A 19,186-nucleotide genomic window follows, 5' to 3' on the forward strand; every position below is an offset into this window, starting at 1 on the left:
GGGATGGATTATCTCGGCAAAGGAGAAGTGTTCACTAACACAGATTTAGACAGATTTGTGAACAATATTTGTGAGAAATGGTCTTTTGTGTGTATAGAAAATGTTTTAGATCTTTGAGTTCAGCTCATGAAAAATGGGAGCAAAAACAAAAGTGTTGCGTTTATGTTTTTGTTCAGTGTATATAAGTAAAAGTTCGCAGCGAGTCCACACACATCTACATTGAAGAAAACACCTTAAATACTGTGTAAGACCATTTTTTCTATGATCCATATCACAGTTATGAGAGTTTAAAGACTCCCAAGCTGTCTTTTGACATGAACGTGTCCTCCAGCAGAAAAGAATTTGCCCTCTTACCTTGGCTCTGTACGAGTGAGACCCTCCCTGGAAATTGATGACACCATAGGCGTCAGTGGGGCTCGCCTCTGTGTGTTTTTCCACCGACCACTCCTCCAGCTCGGGCATGGACAGGTTGGCATTTTCACCCAACTTCACGTCCGAGTACTTCGTGGCCAAGCTGGCTGTAAAGCCAACATGCTGGCGTACCAGCCGCCCACAGCAGCACCTTGAGGGTGAACAGAATCACTTTTAATTGATACAATAATATACTTTTTCAGCTCGACACACCTTGGCTGTAATGTTGCAGAACACAGGGGATAAAACAGAATATTAACAATAGCACATGTAAAGGTCCAGTGAGAAAGATTTAGGGAAATTTAGTGGCATTTAGCAGTGTGGACTGCAGACTGCAACCAGCTGAAAGTTCTCCCGGTAAGAATCTCTTCAGTGTTCATTGTTCTGGAGGTTTTTACTGGGAGCTGAATTATCTGCAGAGGTCTCTTCCTCTCTAAAGCAAATGCACCCGGTGACTTACCCATAAAAACACTGAATAAAGCAATTTGACTAAAAACAAACAAACAAAGAAAATCAGTTCCTTCGCCGCAGAGGATCTGCCAACGACGGTGGCAAACTCAAAAACGTGAATGGCCCTATCTGGAGCCAGTGTTTGCTCTGTCCATTCTTTGGTACTGTTGAAACATGGCGGTGCAACATAGCTGTCTCCGTGGAAGAGGACTTGCTCCCTACTTAAATATAAACAGCTCATTCTCAGGTAACAAAACATGACAATTGTTATTATCAGGTAATTATACACTAAAGAAAAAATACTTAATATATCATATTCAATTTCTGCCAATATATCCCCTAAATCCTACACACTGGACCTTTAAATTATCAAATATGCATAATCGCTAAGAAACAGGTATTCAAAAGCAGGGACATAATACCTAGGGAAATTGACAAAAATTACTTTTTGCCGACGACATTTCCAACCAACTTCTCAAATTAACAATAGCTTAGCTATATCTGACACAATGTGCTCATAAATGTTGTTATTTCAGGCTTAAAATACGAATCTAGTTTTTGTCTACCTTTCTCTGAAACTGATTCAAGAATTACTAAAAAATTCAAATGGTAATTTTTTTGTATTATCACTGTAAACTGCATATGTGATGTGTGAATAGAAAGGTTGGGGACTCAACATCAACATCTGAAACATCCAACATCCATTCACTTTCATCATTCGCCTCATCAATTTAGTATTATTACAATTAATGACCACACTAAACTGTCTTTGTTTTCAGACCTCCTTTAAACCTCAGGCGAGGATGTGCATCCTGACACACAAAGCCTGAAGGTTAATTGTTTTCTGAGCTGCTGTTCAGTGGAATTACACTGTAAAAGAATTTCCCTGCAGGCCTTTTAAAGTAACTGGATCCCTTTAGGCTAATCCCATCAGGTAACAAAGAATGAGGGAAACACAGACCAAACAAATACTTACCGGACTAGCTGTTGGCAAATCTGGCATCCTGGAAGGCATCTGGAAGGAATTTGACATCAATGTACTTAGTCAACATTTTAAATTCAAATAAATATGAACCACCAAGATTTGCAGTACATTTGCAAAGATAAAAAAGCAGTTACAATGTTATAACGTTCTGATCTCTCCTGGTGAGAAGGAAGCTCTCTGTAGTCAAAGTTTGAGGACATTAAGGAAGGTTATCTGTCAGCTGGGCAGGCAGCCCAGTTAGATTGGCCTTAAACCAAGAGAGCATTGTGAAACCTGCCAAGGGGACTCTCACTTTGATCACAGTCACATGCAGGCCTTTGGCCCAGTGTTAAGAGGGCCTATGTTCCCTAACACCTCCAAATCATCTTCCAGCAGCAGCACGTACTTTAGTTAGCAGAGGAAATCCAGTGGCAAATAATTGATGTAAAAAAAAAACAAAGAAAAGAGTAACCTAGTATCACTGTGAGTGTACAAGAAGAGAGGAAGGAAGGCAACTTCTTCAAAATGTAACTAAAAACAGGAATGGTTGACACACAAAGAAGGAGGTTAAACAGTAAATACACATAACTGTGAGAAAGTACTTATTAAAAAACCAAGAACCTTCCAAACAAAAAGGTTCTTTTGTCTCTGCCTATTTCTATGACTTCAATACCAGCTGCTGTACCTTTAATTGAGTTAGTTCGTGTGTGCTTCTCATGCACACATGGTACATTGTGAATGAGTGGGCTGCATGCCAGACCAGTAAGAAGTCTTCCATACAATTTTAACACTGCTTTGTAAGATTCCAGTAAGTATACAGGAAAGTCCCACTTCACATTACACACACAGTAAATCATCTTTAGTTTTACTTTTCAAATAACAGTACACAAGGAAATAAATGACGATTAAAGTGGGATCTGGATTTAATTAAATCGAATGAGTCATCCAAATGATGAAATCCAAACTTCCTAAATTAGCAGACTAACAGCAAATTAAAAAGAAAATCGATTCTTTTACCAATCAGGGACACTGTCAGCTCCTTTTGTGTTACACAGTGGGGCTACTGTGGGATGTCCCCTGTCCACTTATTTATTTGCAACAGCTATGTAATGACTTGCCACCAGTGTAAGGCAAAACACTGAGATAATCTCCATCACTATTAAAGTACGACCCCAACGCATCTCGCTGTATGCTGATGATGTACTTATATATAGCTGAATGGGAGACATCAATTGCAACTTCACTAAACTTGCTGGAAATTTAAGTGCATTCTCTGGACTTTTTACCATAAAGTGAATTAGTGCCTCTTTCTACCAACACAAAAAAATCCTTTTTTAAGACTCGATACATTTCAAAATAGCCTTCAGTCCTGGCAAATACTTTGAGCTCATTATTACGAGAAAACTGTAAATACTGCTACAGACAAACTGGAATAAAAGAGTGGCTGGACTTAAAAATAATACTGAACTCTGGAGGATGTTGCCTCTATCCATGGCCGGGAGGATTACTGTGATCAAGATGGCAGATCTTTTACGAATTTTCTAATTATTCTAATCAATCCCATACCAAAACTTTTAAAAGCTTGTGTAAGACAGAGACACTTGGCTAAGTTAAAGATAGAGGAAGGGTTTGGTATCCCCAACTTTAGAAGGTAATATTGGGTAATAAGTCTTTATAATGTGGCTTGGTGGAGAGAAACACTCTTTGATAAGGACAATGAGACCCCGGAATAAATTTGCCTCATGTAAAGGGATGTCACTGAGTGCACTGTTCAACATCCCATCCAAAATAGATTATTTATACAATGGAAATACAACCATGTTCAGCATACTTAAAATATGGAAACAGATCAAACCATACTTAAAGATATTTCCAACTTAGACAGCCCAATACGTAATAACCATGCATTTCTACTTGAGCTCCAGGACAGGGTTTTCAGTCAGTGGAAACAGAGAGGTTTAGTCAATATAGCGGATTTTGACAACAATTTATGGTCATTTACTCAAATTAAACAGAAGTATGACCTTCTTGCACTGACTTCTTCAGATATCTACAAATCAGGGATTTCACTAGAAGGCACCTCCACAAATTTGAAAAGATCAGTAATCAGTTAACTATTAAAAGTATCAAGCAACAAAACCCAATGGATCCATGATCTCCTTTTATTATATTACAATGGCAAAGACAGATACTATCAGCACAAATAATCTTAGGGGAGTACCGGAGGGGGAATTTTCTCAAGAGTGTCTTAGCAATACTAATAAATCCTCTATAAATGTTAGACACATATTAATCCACTTCAAGGTTATCCATAGACTTGATTATACAAAATCAAGATTACATGAGATACCATGAGGTATCTCCTACTAAACCTGTAATAAATGTAACACATATGAGAACATTTTGTTTTACTTTCTTTGATTATGCCCAGAAATTCAGCCATTTTGGAATAATATATTTGAATTTCTGTCTGTGTTTGGGTGCCACATTAAATAACACTAAACACTAAATACTAATTACAAGCAGCGTCATTATGTGTGGTTTAAGCAAATACAGCTTTACTGCAGTAGTGGAAAGAGGAGTCTATGCCCACTGTTGAAGTGTGGCTTAGGGACCTGAATAGTGTACTATACTTGAGAGAGTGGAATTATTACTTAAACAAAAAGTCATTGTCATTTGTGAAAGTCTGGCATCCAATTCAAGCCTTTATGGACTGCATTGGCCAGTGACCTTAATAATTACCAAATCTGGGTTAGAATGAAAATAATTCTGCCAGAAAGGTCTCTCTGACAGAAAGCCCTGAAGGTTAACTTATCCCATGTGCTGTTTTGTGTGTTAGTGGAGTCAATTTAACGTAAATTTTACTGCGCACAAGCCGTTATAATTTTTTTATTACATATGTGTTGTTTTTCTCTTTTATGTCCAAAAGCAAAAAAAGGGGAGGCAGTTTATTCTGTAACCGAAAATGGGCACATGATATTGTATCATATCAATCAAAGGCCCCTGAATTGTATTGAACTGAAAATGTATTGTGGAATACTTTGTAATATCAGCAGATATCATATCTAATACCTAATTCTTATTAATCATTTTGTTTGGCGGTGCTCAGTGTGCCTTGACTGCCTTGAGTTTTTTGTCATGTATTATCTGATGTGACATTATATCACACATCCTAATTTCAAAGCATTTATAATAAAACTCCTAGCCCTTTTAACAGTACTATAAGGATCAGCATTCCCCATTGAAGGGGTAGCCAATAGTTTTCCTTTTTTCACTTTGTAATGTGCCCTCTTTACTGTCCTATGGAATAAACAGTATGTTATAAAAACAGTTAAAAAAAGACATGCGCATTCCACATTCCAATGGAGTGGGTGCTGGACCAAAGAAACATCTGGCAAAGTAGAAAACAAATACGTCCACACACCAAGCGGCTCCCATTTAGATGGATTTTAATGCAGTGTAACATTTCAAGCCTTTTGAGAAGTCTGACGAAGAGCGTAGATTTGAAACATTAAACCACATTAAAATACTTATAACGTAATGTAAAATCCTTATTTTTTTTCTACATTAATAGCATGTTTGACATAATTAGAAACTGTTAGCACACTAAGTACATTGAATCTGTACTGTTGTTACAAAAACATTGCCATTCACAGTCTTAAATCAATGCATAATTTTTCATGACAATTTCATGGAACAACAAACAATTAAAACTATTGAATGAATTATCCATTTCTAAAAACTAAAATAAATATCCCTAAGAAGCAATGATACACAGGTTCATCACTGGTCTTTCCCCTCACTTAACGCTGTAATAATAGTGACAGACATAAACATCAAAATTATGTGGAAACAGACTCATTTAGTCTTTGGAGAGTAGTGGTTAGGGTTTGGGCCTACTTTAACACACACCATGCAATTACACTGTTTCCATGGCTATCACCACAAGGCACACTACAGGACGACTAAGCACATACCTGTGGGGGTCCTTTGACACTGGAAGTATGTACACACATTCCCGCTTGGTGAAAGTGCTTTCTATCCAGGGTTTCTGGGACTGCAAACAAAAGAGAGACAGTTGCATATTGTGAGCAATGGACGTCAGCTGATGTTCCTCATTTGTGTTTACGGCTTTATTATATTTGCATTCTAAAGAAGTCAAGCTGTCGAGAAAATGGTCCCCTGTGGATGCTGAAAACAATGCTCCTCTGTGTAGCAATTTATTGAGTGCTTGTACAAACAGGGCTGACATTATATCCATTGTATTTTCACAAAGACAAGGAAACAGAACACGTGGATAAATCAAAAGTGGTAAGCTGTCTCTTTTACTTCAGTTAAGACAATTTTCCCCGAAAATGACGGAACATCCTAAAAGGGGGCTTGTAACCCCTTAATCCAGGATTTAGTCACTGGAAATCAAAGGGATTAGATGTTTTAATAAATAAAAAAATACAAATTTACTTCGTAAAATTAGGACAAGTATGATTCAGGAGGCACGCCAGCTACAGGTGCCTGTTATAAAGTACAATAAAATAATCTCAGTCTGTATTACTATTCCTTTAAAACAAGGATTTATGTTGCAGGAATTTTCAATTAAATGCCTCATGCCTTATTGTTCCCCCAGTGCAGCTCAGAGCGATTAGCACCATTAATCCTTCCCGGCACAAAGCAGGAAACCTGCAAGCACCGTCACCTGCTTCACACCAAAGCGTTTCAACTATTCCTGAAACTCAAACAATAGTATTACAACAACCAGAGATGGAAATGCTGTTGGTCAACATGACTGTTTAGTTAAATATAGACAGCGTAGCTACAGAAGTGACACAGCGTAAAGCAACAGTTCCATGTCCAAATTTCAATCAATCATTTTATCTCTCCCTAAAGTCACTTATCTCTGGTGCCAGAGTCCCATCCATAGTGCCTCAGGTTCTATACTGCCTACAACAAATGGCGGTTTTACAGAAACGTCTAAACAAACAGGTCATCCCGCCACTTGACCAGTGACACCGAGCCGCTGAGTATGTACCTGGATGTACTCCTCTTCATCTCTGTGTTTAAGGGCTTTGTACAGGAACATGCCAAGGCTCCTTCATGCATCTCCTTGACAAACCACAGTCACCACAGCCTCCCCTGAGCGCTGGATCATCAGCAACAAAATCACTATACTTCTCTCCGTTTCCGTCTCTCAGAACAAGTTTCCATCCAGGTCTCAAAGTCTACAGCGATGCCGTAACCATACAGATCCGGCCTGAGTTAAAAGCTGAGTGATCAGTGAGAGGTTGCAGCTTCCAAACTCCATCCACGGTTAATCTGTAAGGAGCCACTCAGGGGGCAGATGAATGTGTCTGAGACCAACTAGATATTATACTTAGGCTGGGGAGAAAGAGGCGAGGGAGGCGGGGGTGTGGGAGAGGATTAGTGGATGGGCAGAGGCCTCAGTGATATATACCTAGTTGTCTACTGAGGACACACCACCAACTGTGATTCATGCAGCACACACAAAACCGCTCCCAACAACACACAAGGTCCGCACTTATTTTGAAGCTCATTTTTCAAAAGAGCAGCATTAAAACAAACGTAATCCAGATCAAACTGAGGGCAGCAAACTAATGTTAATCCTGGGTACTTTTAAATTTATCTAAACTTTATTGGACTAAAGTAACACTGAACCTAAAACACAGGTTCACATATTTACACAAGGCAGTGGTTTTGATGTTCACACTGAACGTCCTGTATGGAAAACTTCTATAGCGGGCGTGTCCACACAGAGCAACCATGACAGATTAATCTTTCTCTTCTCACAGCACTGCTGGAGATCATTTATGAGCTGAGTGATGGCGACATCAAACACATGTTAAAGGAATACTTCACCCAAAAAATCATCATTTATATATCAATTACTCACCCCATTTTGAGTTGAAATTGTGAAGAATACTTTGTTTTTCTCACATGCCTCCAAGGTGAACAAAGAATCCAAAAACTGAGAAAATTCTTGATGAATAAGAATAAAGGGGGCCACGCTTATCAACAGCAAGACTATATCAAAACATCCATTTACAAACTTTCACAAAAGTTTTATTTATCTAGTCGTATGCTCAGTACCTCCCAAACACATGCATTTCCTGCTAAAACCTTACTATTTAAAACTATTTGTCATACAAGTAGCGTGCCTGGGCAACCATGTGCGTTTGAACTCTGCTTGTTTGTTCCGGTGAGCAGGCGCACAACAAGTCGTATAAAGAGGTGTTTTAAATAGGTAGGTTTTAGCAAAAATGGATGGGTTTGGTAAATACTCGGCATGCAACTGGATAATTAGACTTGGATCATGCTGCAAGAGTTTGTGTGAGTTTGTGAACAGATGTTTTGATAAACTTTTGCTGTTGTTAAACCAAGTCCTCTTTACGTCAATTCTTAAAGAATTTTCTCAGCTTTTGGATTCTTCGTTCACTTTGGAGGCATGTGAGAAAAACAGTTTTCTTTATAAATTCAGCATAATACAAGGTGAGTAACTGATACACAAATGATTATTTTGTGGGTGAAGTATTCTATTTATGGTTTCATTTCAACTTAATTAGGCATTTTAAACACTGTTTAGACCTACAACTACATTGCTGACATTGGCATCAAGGTTCTTCTCTCTCATTAAAGTCCATTTTGCATGTATAGTGCCGATTTTGTATCTACAATTCATTTTTCGAATTCTCGCTTGCGGTTAACACAGTATGTCCTAAAGGTTTAAATGAATCATTACAAATGATCTGATGAGTGTGATGTTTTTGTAGGTGTGAACTATTATCTTGACAGAGGGAATTATCACCTCTTTCACTATGTATTTATGTTTTGGCTGAACCTTGCCCCTGAACCCAGAATTAACCACAGTGTAGACAAACCTGCACTTAAGTTACATCATCGAAACCACTTATTTAGAGGGAAAAATAAAAGTGAATGGACTTGGAAGGTTATGAAAGTACTGAATACAGAGTATCGTCATGAAAGAGCAGCTATGAAAGTAATACAAAGGTTCTCAACAAAATCAAATCTTTAGAAAAGTGTTGCCCTTTCTTTTACAAGGAATAGTTCAAAATATTTGGAAAATATGCTTACTTGCTTTCTTATTAAGAGTTACAGGAGGGGATCACTCTTGCATACAGTATGTCTCTATAACATGACGCTGGAGCCAGGAGATGTTTGCTAAGGTTAACATAAAGACTGAAAACGGGAAAACCTGCCTGGCTCGCCCAAAGGTGACAAAAATCCTCCTCCCAGCACCTGTAAAGCTCTAAAACCTTTAAATAGAGCTAGGCTAGATGACTCCACCTGTTTCTAGTCTTTATGTTAAGCTCAACTAACCTCCTGGCTCCAGCCTCATATTTAACAGACAAACATATAATTGGTATTAATCCTCTCATCTCTCTGCAAGACAATGAAAAAGTGCATTTCACAAAAACTATTCCTTTAAGTTTCTGTATTTGAAATATATAGTATCCAGCAACACACCTAGTGTACATAATTCCCTGTAAATACCAAAAATGGTATATTACACATTTCTTGTACAGTGTGCTGTGACTATAGTCAACAATAGAGTATGAAGATTTTTATATAGTATTAACTTTACTAGTATAGAGCATGTAATTACCGCGCAGCTCGTGTCACAGCAGTACAATCAGAGCTTCATCTAATAATGGTAATTGGTACGTTGGATTTTGGTGTGCCAATTAGCAAATGCTGACAGCAGCACTATTATTAATGCTTGCTGACCTTCATCAAATGTAGCTGTCAATCTCAAGAGCTCTCCATCTGTTAATATGTGGTCATTAATTTAATTGTGTGGCCTGCCTACCATTTGTGAGTCATGCTGTTGATGTGATGTTATTATTACACCCTGCCCTGTAATTGTATACCGCAGGTCATTGACTCTTCAGTGCCCCCGTACTGACCTGATCAGTGTCTGCGCTGCGCTGTGGAAGAATGCTTTCCACAACAACGCTGGCGGCATCTCGAGCTAACAAAGTGTTAATGAGGCAGATGAAGCCGGACTGTGCTCTGCTAACCTGTAACCATGGTACCTGAGAATGTCAGGCAACAAAAGACTCGAACACTTCAGAGCCACTGCCAAAACCACACGAACACACTCTCACTCTCCTGCTTCCTCGCTCCCTCCCTCTTCCTCTTGGAGCTCCAGCTTTTATGATTACTTTGTTCCTGTAGGAAATATAAGCCAGCACCTTTCCATCCCTCTGGGTTCGACAATGTAGGCTGCTGAGAGTTTTGTTTATGGGCAACTGTGTGTGTGTGTGTGTGTGTGTGTGTGTGTGTGTGTGTGTGTGATCACGTTCATCTGCACCAAAAACGGACATGGTAGTGAATATGTTCGAATGTAGAAAGACAAATCTGACCACATACTGTTCCTTTATCTTCCTACTGTCATCCAACACACACACACACACACAAAGTCACAGACACACACACACACACACACACACACACACACACACACACACACACACACACACACACACACACACACACTGAACTCAGAAACCTTGCCAACTGAGCTCTTCCTTCCCCCTCCTTCTTCTTTTTCCCAACAATGTAACGAGGCTGGCTGGTCGACCCATCATTCCTCTGGCCCTGCGTGACGTAATAGGGGCTGAGATAACATCTGGCTTGGCAATTCTATTACCCATTTAGAAAGAGCGGAGGATCTGGGGTCAGCACTTCAGTGTGAGCGGTAGTCAAAGAGAAGAGACTTTCTCAGAGAACCAGCAAAAGCTGTTTTATTTCTCCGCTGTGTACTTTGAGAATTTGCTATCAAGGTGTGACTGGCTTCAAGAAGTTTGCAACTCTTTGTAATAGAAGACAGAAGTTTTGGGTTTGAAGAGATAAGGTTCAGAGTTACCAGAAAAATTAAATTACACTGAGCAGCAAATTAATCCAACTGCCTCACCATCCTGGTACAACAATGATTACAATTGAAGCACTGGTCTATGGCTGTAAGCATGGGCGCAGAACTAGGCCATCCTCCTCGGTACAGTGAGCTGAGGCTCCTGTCATGAGTTTTTTTCCACGCCATAACCTTAATTCCTCACCGCTGTTTCTCTTTGCATCAAGTCACATCACAGTGGAACTTCAGTTGTACCGCACAGCCCACAGACATACTGAAAATCTGGATATAGACACAGAAGGCACCTAACAGTGCAATCAATTAAAAGCTTACGGTTGCACGATTATGGCCAAAATGATAATCACAGTTATTCTGATCAATACTGAAATCACAATTATTCATCTTGATGATTTAATGGATGATAATGTACAAATCTTTGCATCAAAATAAGACTTAAAATAAGATTCTTCTTCACCTGAATTCAGTGCATCTCTTGAAGCTACATTTAAAAAAAGAGTGTTTATTGGACACACATCTTTAGGCGAATGGCGTGTAACTGCATCGGTTATTTCAGTCCATCTCTGGGAGCTGGATGGATACAGTGGCGTTCAGTGCAGTGTTGCTGTTATGGATGCCTGAGTTGATGCTGGACAAGGACGGGGATTCAGTGAGGTAACATTAGCGACGTTATCATTCTTAGCCGTCATTGTACTGCAGTTTATGGTGTTTTATTGGGTGATTGACCAAGTTGTGTTGCTTTGCTTGTCTTATTCAGTCTAAATCCAAAATACTTCCGAACATCGGATGAAGATCCTTTTCGAGGGACTAGCTCTTCACTCTCTGCTCCAGACACTTGATTTTCATTTTGCCTTTTCATTTCCTAGCTGCTGTCTGTTTTATATTACTCTTCTTGTCTACTTTGGACAAGAGGCTGACACAGTTTCGGAAATCCTGTTGGTCATTACTTTTTATATATAAATATGCAGCTCTAAAATGAATAAATGCTATCGTCTTTATTATTGAAAAAAACAACATAGGAATGGGATGCGATGGGAGTCATTCTTTCGGGATTGGGTTCTGTCATGGGATTGGGACCAGACAGGAGTTTCTTTGTGGGAGTGGGATCAGACAGGAGTGAAAATCCACTTCCGTATCATCCTCTAGTCTAGACTGAAGCTGCAACATTCAGGAAAGTTTTCACAGTCTGTCACTGCGGGATGTGTGAGCACAGCAGCATGACAGGTGTAATGGCTGTTAGTTTAGGAAGCGCTTTATTTAATATACAGCTGAGTTTGCTATAAGCAGTGCATGCATTTTAAACATCAATATTGCAGTTAATCATGTTTAATTTAACTGCCGGAGGCCAAAATCGTGATCTAGATTAATATTTGAGTAATCGTTCAGCTTTGGTAGATCTGGAACGATTAGTAGATTTATCAATAAGCCAACAGACAGAAAATTAATCTGCAACAATTTATTCATTTAAGTGATTTTTAAGCAAAAATGCAGAGAATTCTTTAGTTTTATTTGTTTGTTTGTTTTGTTTTTGTTAATATCTGATGGTTTCTTTTTATATGATTTCTTTTTTAGGTTTAAATAACAGTAAATTGAATATTTGGGGTTTTCAAATGTTGGTTGGACAAAACAAGTAGGAAACTGATGGAAAGGGTTCATTATTTTCTCTCCTTTTATGGACCAAACGATTCATCAAGAAAGTAAGAGGCAGATAATCGATAGGTGCAGCCCTACAATCACAAAAGCAAAGAGTTCCAACAAATGTGCTGATATCAGACCTGTTTCTCAAGTCATCTAACCAATCCAAAGTCAAGTCTTTCTTCTGCCAGAGCAAGTCTCAAACTAAGTTTTCCTTTGGAAATCTTAAGTCTTTCATGTCATGTGTCTGTATAATGGCACATTACACATTCATAACAGTGCAGTAGTTTTACCAGATTTGAACATTTTCCTGTTTCTCAAATGTTTTCCAATGGCCGAAGCTTTAATGGAACCTTTATTTGATAAAGAGGCTGTGCTATAAATTCATGCTACGAAAAAGAAATGAATGAGTGTTCCTAGTTTATTTTGCACACTTGACATTCGAACACAAAGGTCAGGAGAGCCCAGTACAAGTTTTTAAGTGGTCTCATGTGCGTCTAAGGACACAATGTCAGGAGGACCATCATAAATTTAATCATAATAATTCAAATAAAAAGTCACAATATGCCTCACAACATGAAAGTCCAAGTCAGATCTCAAGTCCAGATTTTGGTGACCTGGCTTATATCCAAACCTCAAGTTTGCAGCTCGAGCCAACAAAACTAGTACTAGTAAATCTTTCTGACAGAGCCAAGGCCGAATCAAAATAGGCCTTTGTATTGGCTTCATTAAAATAGAATATGTATCACACTATGAGACATTTTAACACAGAAACACCTCATCAATTTGCAATCCTTGCCACATGTTAGGCGTTTAGGATTAAGGATTCCCTTTCGCCAACAGATAAGACACTTACAGACAAAACAACCAAATGATAATACAATCAGAAAAGTATAATTAACACTATTTTTCTGTCAAATATACTACTATATTCTTAATTATATCCATTTCTATGTATATACTAAATTAATAAACACTGAATGTACATACAAACAACATATTCCTGTTTTCCCATTTTAACCTCCAGATAAGATTCCTGGAAGGTTGTTAAGTCAGTTCCTACAGTCATGAGACCAAAGTGTGACGGCTCTTCAGCTCTCACCCTTGTGCCCCCTGGGCATAGCTCTGAAACACTACACAGCATGAGCTGATACCATGCTGGCATGCCACCCTGAGTCCTGCCTCCAAGCAGATGTATAACCTAGTAATGTAAAGCATGTGATGGCTATTCATGTCAGCATCTGGTGCTCATGGTTATGTTAGCCTATGAAAACCAGGGTTAAATCAGTCTCAGGATAGTAGACAGGAACAGTGCCAAGTTCCTGACCAATAACAAAGAGAGGAACTAAATAAAATAGCATACTTCTCCTGCACATATTACACAATAGCTGCAACACAAGAGATATACTAAGCTGGTATTCCCTCCAGTGCTCTTTGGGTGAGCGCATGCAAGTCAGCTGCGTGTCCGACCAGGAGCTACAGCTCTGCACAGTGAGGGGAAGCAGTGTGTGTGTGTGTGTGTGTGTGTGTGTGTGTGTGTGTTTGTGGTGGGGGGGATCAGCTGGATAAGATCTGCAGGGGAGCACTCCATTCATAAAATCAACAAACTGAGACTCTGTGACCAATTTTTTTTTTTGAAACCCCAATCCAGGGCCGCTGGAAAAACTTTATCAGCCATCTTCAAATGGGCTTGTGTGTGTGTGGTGCAAATGGATTAGCGCGTGAGATAACCCCGCTCAGAGAAGCATGTCACGGTCACTCTGCAGGCTGAAACACGCAAGCACTCTAACACAATACACACACAAACGGTCACACACACTAGTTGTGCTAGAAGCTATTCTGGAGCACAACAAAGTGATGCAAGACCATTTTCGACCAGCTCACAGAGAGCTAAAGCTGATGACCAGTTCAACCATCCACAGTTATGTAAGACACTGTGACCTGCAATCGTAAAGCTGTATTACAGATTGGTGATATAGATCAAATCACGCTGACTACTCTGATGAACCAGACTGGCATTGGTTGATCAACATTTATCAGCACTGCTATCAGACTATCACACTGCTCAGAGCAGTAGCACAGGAGTGTCTCCCAAGTAAGCTGGGGCATGTGACCGGCTCAGGTCAGCACTGTGGGAAATAAGACATTTTTACACTGAGGCAAAGGACAGGCACCAGCTGTGCCGGCGTCTCATCGAATAAAGGACATGCTATATCATACCATACTGTGATGTCATCAACATAGGACAACTTCTGGCAAATGCATGTGACTGTTCAATATGAGTTCAATGAACAACAAATGTGTGCAGCTTCATGGCCATCACTAGAGCTGCATCGATGAGTCGATTAATCGATAAGGGCTGACACATAGAGACAGACAACCATTCACGCTCACATTCACACCTACGGACAATTTAGAGTCATCAATTAACCTGCATGTGTTTGGACCATGGGAGGAAGCTGGAGTACCTGGAGAAAACCCACGCTGACATGAGGAGAACATGCAAACTCTGCACAGAAGAGCTCCCTCCTGGGATCGAACCAGGAAACCTTTTGCTGTGAGGCGACAGTGCTAACCACCACACCACACTTGCCGCCTGTACATAATCGTAGTCGTTTTAGTACATTTTTAAGCAAAAAGCTCAAACATTTTCTGGTTTTATGTTTCTTAAACGTGACAATCCAATGCTTTTCTTTGAAATTTGCACAGCTTTGGATTTTTGGATAGCTGGTTGGATAAAACAGACTATCTGAAGACATCAAGTCGGGCTCTGGGAAATCACATAGGCATGTATCCCTATTTTTGTCATTGTATTGACGAATCGATTGACGAGAAAATAATGGGCTAATCAATCGCTAATAAAAATAATTGTTAGTTGCAGCCGTAGCATCACATCCACATCATTAATGACCTGTTTTTGTTTTTAAACATTGTGAGTCTATCTTTTGATAGATAGACTGGACTGCCAATAATCACATCTAAAATATGGTCAGGTAATATAATTTTCAAAATGTGTCTACTGTCAGAGACTCTCTTTATACCTTGATAACTCTCACTTTAATATCTCAGGTTGTATGAGGCCATTGTAGGAAATGCTGTACACTAATGAGCACGACTGTTAAGACAGCGATAATATGATTTTTGCATCCAGTGATGATTAACTGTTATTTGACAGGTCTTCTCACTACTTATTTTCTAAAAGAAATGTACTACATTATCAGTGCCATAATCTAAAATAGCAGTACCCTGACACAGGATCATACAGGTCACTCACACCTCATATGAACCATCATCACAGTGTTGATATCTAAGCACTGGGTGTGTTATGACAGTAGATATTGTCAGTGTTACCCAGCTCTGCACACTATGTAATAGTAACACTGTATGGTCAATAATGACTCACAACCTTGGCTACATGTCCTCCACTCTCTCCATTGACTCTGAGCTAATAGACCAGAGAGGGTTAGACAGGAAATCCTTGTGAGAAGAGGAGGCCGAGCTCGTCCCGAGGAGGAAGAGGAAAAGTTACAACTCCACAAACACCAGTGTTGTCTTCAGCAATGTCTGCAGCAGGCCTACAACATGTAACTGTCTCCAGACAGCCCACAGCCGTGAGTGGGCGCACAGAGGTCTAACAAAGGTCTGTGATAATAAATGCACTGTTTCAACATTACTTAACTTTCCCCGGCGCTGTAGGACTAAAGGCATTCACCGGACTTGGCAGCCACTCAAGGTGGCATTGACTTGTTACTGGCAATGACAGCGTGTCTTGTCCGACATCTGAGACAGCTGCTAGAAATGTGTCTCACACAAGTGCCAGCTGCTGTGAAGAGCACTCTTTTATCTGTCTTTGTCTGGTGAAGAGAGAGGCTCTGTCTGTGTTGTCTCACGGCACAGAAACCGCTGCTAACATCAGCCAGCTACCGCAGCTAGTTAGCTTAGGTTAAGTACCTAGCATTTAGCGCTAGCGAGCTAGCTATTTAGCCTGCTAACGTTACGCCCGTGTGTGATTTGGGGGTTTTCTCGCTAGACGGTGTGTCACCGTGTACACTTTACTCATTGCGTTCGTGTCACAGTGTGTTAGCAGTGAAGCCAGGCAGTCGGCAAACACGGCAAATGCCAGCGGGGTCTCGACTGGGTACCTGACAGGCAGGAGGCAGCATGCATGGGGGGACCTGCCACTCAAAACCCCCGATCAGTCACGACGATCCTCAGCGCCAATTTGACAACACTATTAAACCCAGAGGACGGCAGATGACTACTGAGATAGGGTCACATACCATTCTCTTCACCGTTGAGACTCAGGAAGAGCTGTGTCGTGGCTTTTATCCATCTATCGGCGGTGCTCTCGGTTAGCCTTGGAAGGAAAGCCCGGTGGACGTTGGAGAGATCCGCTTCAGCTGCAGCTCCAACGGAAGGTTGCTTTTTCATAATTGTGCGACTCCAGACTGACGCTGCATGACGAGCCGGCTGACTCAGCCAGCACACTGTCACATGGCTGAGGCGGAGCCAGCGGCCACATGTGCGCTTTGTTTTAGTTCCTACACAAACTATACTGAACCAACAGCCAACAAAACCATACATTATTCTAACTTCCCTCGTCCTGTCGCACTTATTTAGCATGGCTGACTGTTAATGGTGCTCACACAGTCATTAAAAGACTCTGAATTGCCCTAAAATACCCCATAAAAACATCATTCTCTCTAATAAGGCACCCTTTCCTCAGTACCTTCAGAGTTCATAAATCATAAAGGCTTGCTAGTGCTTTACAAATTAGTCAGAAGCTATTTATAAGCAGTGGTGCCCCCACACTTTTTGTGGCCAGAGGGGGCCACTGAAAATCTTGGGGTGGCGCACCAAAACTAAAACCATAACTGAATTTCAGGAGTTTGATGATGATGTTGAAGCAATAGGCTAAACTATGTCAATATGGAGAGTTCAGGAATCACACATTGCTGTACTTTAGTTTCTTATTTTACAGTTGAATCTGCTTTTATGTCTGGAACCTCCCGGCTATGAAAGGCTTGAGGTGCATCCACGTTGAGGACTTGGCTCAGATTAATCTGATCCTGATTGATTTGGCGATGGGAACCCAGCGGCCGCATGCCTTTGTTGACGTATACCCCAGCGGGATTCAAGCCCTGGACCTTCCACATGGATTACAGATGCGCTAACCACTACACTAGGGTGGCCCCTTCTTATTTTGTAGTTAACATTATTAATTATGGCGGCACAGTGTTATAGTGGTTAGCATTGTCACTTCACATCCAGAGGGTTCCTGGTTCAATCCCAGGAATCTGTCAATCTGTGTGGAGTTTGCATGTTCTCCTCATGTCAGCATGGGTTTTCTCCGGGTACTCCTGCTTCCTCCCACAGTCCAAAGACATGCAGGTTGGGAATAGATTAATTGGTGACTCTAAATTGTGAATGTGAATGGTTGTCTGTCTCTATGTGTCAGCCCTGCGATAATCTGGTGACCTGTCCAGAATGTACTCTGCTGCTCGCCCAATGTCAGCTGGGATAGGCTCCAGCCCCCCGCAGCCCCCAAGAGGATAAGCGGTTACTAATTATCTGATATAAAGGAGGTGGCCAGAGTGGCCTTTTTTCACCTAACAAACACTACTAAGATTCGACCTAACCTTTCATTAAAGGATGCTGAGATCCTTATTCATGCTTTTGTTATGTCACAGCTAGATTATTGCACTGCCCTTCTGTCAGGTTTGCCAAAGAAGAGTGTTCGAGGCCTTCAGATGGTACAGAACGCAGCATCTCATGTTCTATGAGCATGTTACTCGTGTGTTGGCCTCGCTCCACTGGCTTCCCGCAGAGGTTAGATCAGACTTTAAAGTGCTGTTGCTCACATATAGAATTGTGAATGCCATTGCACCACAGTACTTGTCAGACCTGGTTAAACCATACACGCCGACACGTGACCTGCGCTCCCAGGGGACTCATCTTCTAAGTGTCCCCAAGGTCTGCAGAGAGATGACTGGTGAGCGTTCTTTTTTATTTCGTGCACCAACCTTATGGAACAATCTATTGGTATTAGGCAGGCATGTTCAGCTGATGTATTTAAAGCAAAGCTAAAGACCCATTTGTTCACTGTTGTGTATAAGTCTTGATTTGTCCGTTTATTGTTGTCTGTCATTGTTTTATTGTGTTTTATTTATTGTAGACTGTTTTTAGTAGCCTTTCTGTTTTTAATGATGTACAGCACTGATTGAAAGCGCTTTACAAATAAATTTATTATTATTATATACATGGGCTGACATCTGTGCAGTTAACATTTTTTGAGTACCACAACACAGTTTTAATGTGTTATGTATCTATGCATGTAATGTGATTCATTGTTCTTCAAATAGGCTGTCAAATAGGTGTCATTTTCCTTTAAAAAGGAGAACATTGATTGTAAGGAACATGGCATTTACTGGGAACAGGCCTTCTCAAGTTTAGGGGAGATTTGTGGGTCCCCATAGAAATCATTTTCATTCAGATATCTTTAGGTAAGTTTTCAAGGGACCCTTTTAAAAAAGGGCATAATAGTTGTTCCCCTGCCAAGGAAGGTGTAGCCTAATTTTGAACCCTATTCAGCCTCTTTTCCACCAAGCAATGCCCACACGGTTGATGCATTATTACTGGATGCCTGGTGTTGTCTAGTTTCCCAGTGCTACCTTTGCACCAGCTTTCAAAAAAAGTGTCTCACGGCCTCTTAAGGACACTAACGTTGGACTCCAATTATTTTCAGTGTGTGGAGTTACCATATTGTGAAAAGTCCCTGTGCACCCACAGGGATTTTTGACTGTTTCACTGTTAATCCTCAACCA

General features: G+C 40.4%; 1 protein-coding gene across 6 annotated transcripts in view; it reads right to left on the reverse strand.

Annotated features, from left to right (window-relative positions):
• Positions 1–16,806, reverse strand: part of trpm7 (transient receptor potential cation channel, subfamily M, member 7) — a 61,622-nt gene extending 44,816 nt beyond the window's left edge. For 2 of the 6 annotated variants that reach the window (XM_050045026.1, XM_050044951.1), the window contains exons 1-4: positions 6,852–7,057; positions 5,803–5,882; positions 1,838–1,876; positions 355–562 (exon numbers count right to left, since the gene is read on the reverse strand). In XM_050045026.1, coding sequence (XP_049900983.1) covers positions 355–562; positions 1,838–1,876; positions 5,803–5,882; positions 6,852–6,902 — 378 coding nt within the window. In that variant the 5' untranslated portion in view covers positions 6,903–7,057. Of the gene's footprint in view, positions 1–354; positions 563–1,837; positions 1,877–5,802; positions 5,883–6,851; positions 7,065–16,642 lie in introns of those variants that run through there. The other 4 variants (XM_050045175.1, XM_050044869.1, XM_050045101.1 and 1 more) reach the window with 4 other exon arrangements.
• Between the last annotated feature and the right edge of the window lie 2,380 nt (positions 16,807–19,186).

This window comes from Epinephelus moara, chromosome 1 (genome assembly GCF_006386435.1).
Source record: "Epinephelus moara isolate mb chromosome 1, YSFRI_EMoa_1.0, whole genome shotgun sequence".
In the NCBI taxonomy this organism is placed as follows: domain Eukaryota; kingdom Metazoa; phylum Chordata; class Actinopteri; order Perciformes; family Serranidae; genus Epinephelus; species Epinephelus moara.